This window comes from Cebus imitator, unplaced genomic scaffold (genome assembly GCF_001604975.1).
Source record: "Cebus imitator isolate Cc_AM_T3 unplaced genomic scaffold, Cebus_imitator-1.0 Scaffold463, whole genome shotgun sequence".
Classification (NCBI taxonomy): domain Eukaryota; kingdom Metazoa; phylum Chordata; class Mammalia; order Primates; family Cebidae; genus Cebus; species Cebus imitator.
The window spans coordinates 1,068,386-1,072,267 of NW_016107778.1; the positions used below are offsets into that span (position 1 = coordinate 1,068,386).

Consider the following 3,882-nt stretch of genomic DNA (forward strand, 5'->3'; position numbering starts at 1 on the left):
TTTTTGCCTGTTCAGTTTATATTTGTTGTATTTGTTTTTAAATGTTTGGGGGTGTTCTTTACTTAGGGGAGTGATTAGAATTAATTTTGCAATGTCAGGTGTGTGGTGTTATAATATTTTATCATTGTCTTTTTGGAAATATGTATTTTGGTAATTACTAAAATCTGATAAACTTGAGAAAATAATCAATCTTTTCATAGAGTTAAGTTACACCTAAAATGTCAACACCACTTGCAGACTAGCATTTTAAGGGCCCTCCAGATATGAATACTAGGAACCTAGTATGCAGTTTATGATAGAGTATATCATATCTCCCCCTCCTCCACTTGTCTGCCTCATATTTGAGTCTGTTCGTATTAATTTACTTGTTTATAGTCTATATTGTTTGCTCCAATAATTCTAAAAGTACATTCATTTTATTCTTGTATGTCTCAATCCCTTCCTTTCTAGAAAATAATATCATACTTGGAAAAACTTGTATAACAAGGATATTTTCATTTCTATTTCTGAGGAATAGATGATTAAATATCAGCTAGCTAATGCTTTAGTGATTGCTAATTCCAGCCTGTTGCTAGCAAATGAAAAATGTATATATGTATAAAATGTAAAATATATCTATAATGTAAACATATATATTGTGCTTATTTTCTTTTAGATATGTAGCACCTACCCTCGTGAAATAGTGGTTCCTAAATCTGTTACCTTGGGAACGGTGGTTGGAAGTTCAAAATTCAGAAGTAAAGAACGTGTCCCTGTGCTCTCCTACCTCTGCAAAGAGAACAGTGTAAGTTAAGCAAATTTCTCTAAGGAAATTAAACTTGGCTCTGGAAGACCTGTTTTAAGTCTCATGCTGCCACTTAGAGGCTGCGTGACCTCAAGTTATTTAACTTCTCTGGACTTTTGTACTTCTGAAGGTTTTTGAGAGGACCTCAGGAGGGAATAACATATGTGTACCTTGTAAATTGCAAAATGTTATGCAGATGTTAAGTGGTATTTTAGTGGGTTCATTTGTTTTTCTTTTTTTTTTTTTTTCTTTTCTGTGGGTTCCAGCTTGGTGGGAAGCTGTGAAATGAAATTAGTTGTATGACAAGAGTTTTCTGTGACTGTGGCTGGCCTCCCAGTAGAATACAGATATCCTTGATACTTTCTTACTGCTTTTCATATAATTTCAGGTAGTAGTAAGAAAGCACTTGACATAAGTAAGGGGATTGTGTTAAATATTGTAATCACTCTGAGATCTGGGGTTAGACAAATAGTCAAGTTGTCTGGTGGGCAGCAATTCAAATGCTAAAGAATATAATAATGCAGTTGGGTGTCATGCTATTGAAATGAGTAGACCCCTTAAAAACCACATCAAAGTGTATTAACTAATCATTACCAGACATGCATGTTAAATAGTCACCTTGTTTTTGTGTTAAAATAGCTTCAGACAAACCAGCCTTCTGATTTGGCATTAACTCCTAAAACTAGTGAACCCTTTTCTCTTAAGGCACTATAGATCTTTGCTGTATCTTGAATTCTGCTGCCTCTGCAAGCTTATGGTTTATGTGGACAATATTACTGGGACTGTAAAAAGTGAAGCAATTTCAGAAAAATAACTAGCCCATTATGTATTGAGAATAGAATTTCATTAAGGAAACGTTCAACATGTGATTTTTTTTTTTTTTTTGTAGTCTGATTTGCCAAAATTGGGTTGGAAATTAGAGTCACATGCCCGGGGTAGGCAGGAGGTTAAGCCCAATGTCAGTGGAGAATGGCTTTAGAGCCCCATTTCTGTTTGCTTTGGATACTATCTTAAGTTGGCTCATCCTCTCCCTCAACTCATGCAACCTGGCTAGGGTGAAGGAAGATTTTTGACCTCTTGTGAATATAATCACTCAACTGACCCACCTTTTCCTTACAGGCTGCCATTTGCCGCTGTAGCCAGCCTCTCTCTGGATTTTACACTCGCTGTGTAGATGATGAGCTCTTGTTGGAGGCGATTAGCCAAACAAACCCAGGGAGCCAGTTTATGTATGTTGTAGACACAAGACCAAAGGTATCTATCTCTCAGTGATTTCTTTGATATTTCTACCTCTTGCAGTCTTCCTCCTCATATATTGAGACATGCAATGTTATTGGGAAAGTTAGGTTTGTGTATGTGTGTTTATTACATCAGATAATGTAAAATTATTTGAGGAAGCCATTTGGAGCTCCTTTTATAAGGTTGTCACTGTCAAGTGAGGTTGTGAGAGGGTATTTCAAACAACCTGGCTTTGCCACCTCAGTGTGACATCCTACATAGAAGGCTCATTGACATCCCTCATCTCTTTTTTTTTTTTTTAAACCAAGTCTGTTCCTTAACCAGAATTTAAAGTATTCCCATTCTGTGGTCTAAAAACTTACTACTCACACTAAGTTTATAATACTTTGGTTTTCCCAAAGCAGCAGGGTTCACAAATTTTACTGCCGTACTTACTATTAACAAAAAATCTTTAGCACATGTGGCAGTTAATTCTTTTTTAGCATGTAGCACTGTTAGCTGATAATTTTTTTTTTCCAGTTTAGTACAGTGCAGTTTAAATCTTGGTCCCAGAGAACAAGAAAGACCAAGTTCTTAAATTTGCTGTGGATTTTGGCAGTGGACATGGATAGACCTAGTGAAATCCTTTGATCTTTCCAAGAGTCTAATACTGCATGATTTGTCAGGCTTTGTCTCTTTCAAATGTGAACGTTGCTGAACAGAGTGTCATCATATTAACCTAAGTATCACCTTAAACTCCTCTCTGCATTAATTCCTTAACCTTCAACATTTTGTCGAGCTCTATAAGGGGTATTGAATTCACTGTGTCCCACAAAGGAAGTAAAGGATACATTCCATATTCTTAAATGTTGCCCTTTTTACCAACAGCCCCAGAAAGAAATAATTTTGCTTATAATTTGGTATGTAAAGTATGGCTGACTAAAAGGTTTCATTGCTGATTCTAGTGATTACTAAATTGGTGATTTTCATCAAAGCCTAAGCCAGATGATTGTGACTTAAGAGTTGAGCAATTGGATATACATGAAATCAGATAGTTCCCTTAGACAGTTTTCTGCCCCATCTTTGTGATCCCTCAGTGACTGTTCTCCAGAGCTACCTAGGACTAACTGGGCTCAGGAGAGAAAATAATTTCTCTTTCTGCTCAGGTACTATCCTTCAGTTTTTCAGAAGCTTGCTGTCTTGCTTCAACCATAACTGCTTCTGACATTCTGCGATTGGAAAGAGCTTAATTGAGTCTGTATATTTAAAGATTAAATAACCTTAAAATAGTAAAGAGAAATAGACCAAACTTTTGAAAAAACAAGAGTCGGTACCTTTTGTTCAAATCCAACACCAAAAAGCCCCTTTTAACAGATTCCATTTTCCTCTCTCCAATTTGAGCAGATTAAGACAGGCCTAGAAATATCTGGCAGTCCCCCTCTTCTGGATGGCTAGATATGTGCTTTTAGTAGGAACTATATTATAGTGGCAAAATTTTGTTCTAGGAGTCAGTCAAATCTATGGTCAAATGCTGCTTTCAGCCCTTATCCATATCATCTTGGGCAAATTGGTTCAACTCTCTGAGCCTGTTTTCTTACGGGGATAATAATAGTACCCACTTTGAGGGGCTGTAATGAGGATTGAGATAATGTATGTAAAGGATTTAGCACAGTGTCACACATATACTAGGAGCTAAATAAATAATACATCTCTTTGCTACCTGAACATCAAATAGGTAGCTCTTATCTGCATTAGTTGGCCTACCCAGACCTGGGTAGTGACTACTGTAATTATTATTATTATTATCTTATATCTTATTTCAGTATTCCCATTCTGTGGCCTAAAAACTTACTACTGCCAACATGTTTTTTTTTTTTTTT

At 36.2% G+C, this 3,882-nt stretch overlaps 1 protein-coding gene across 2 annotated transcripts in view; it reads left to right on the forward strand.

Moving 5' to 3' along the window:
- MTMR8 (myotubularin related protein 8) overlaps positions 1 to 3,882 on the forward strand; it is a 142,505-nt gene that overhangs the window by 50,003 nt on the left and 88,620 nt on the right. For both annotated transcript variants that reach the window (XM_037732667.1, XM_017512151.2), the window contains exons 5-6: positions 656 to 784; positions 1,904 to 2,038. In XM_037732667.1, the coding sequence (XP_037588595.1) occupies positions 656 to 784; positions 1,904 to 2,038 (264 nt within the window). The remainder of the gene's footprint in view (positions 1 to 655; positions 785 to 1,903; positions 2,039 to 3,882) is intronic.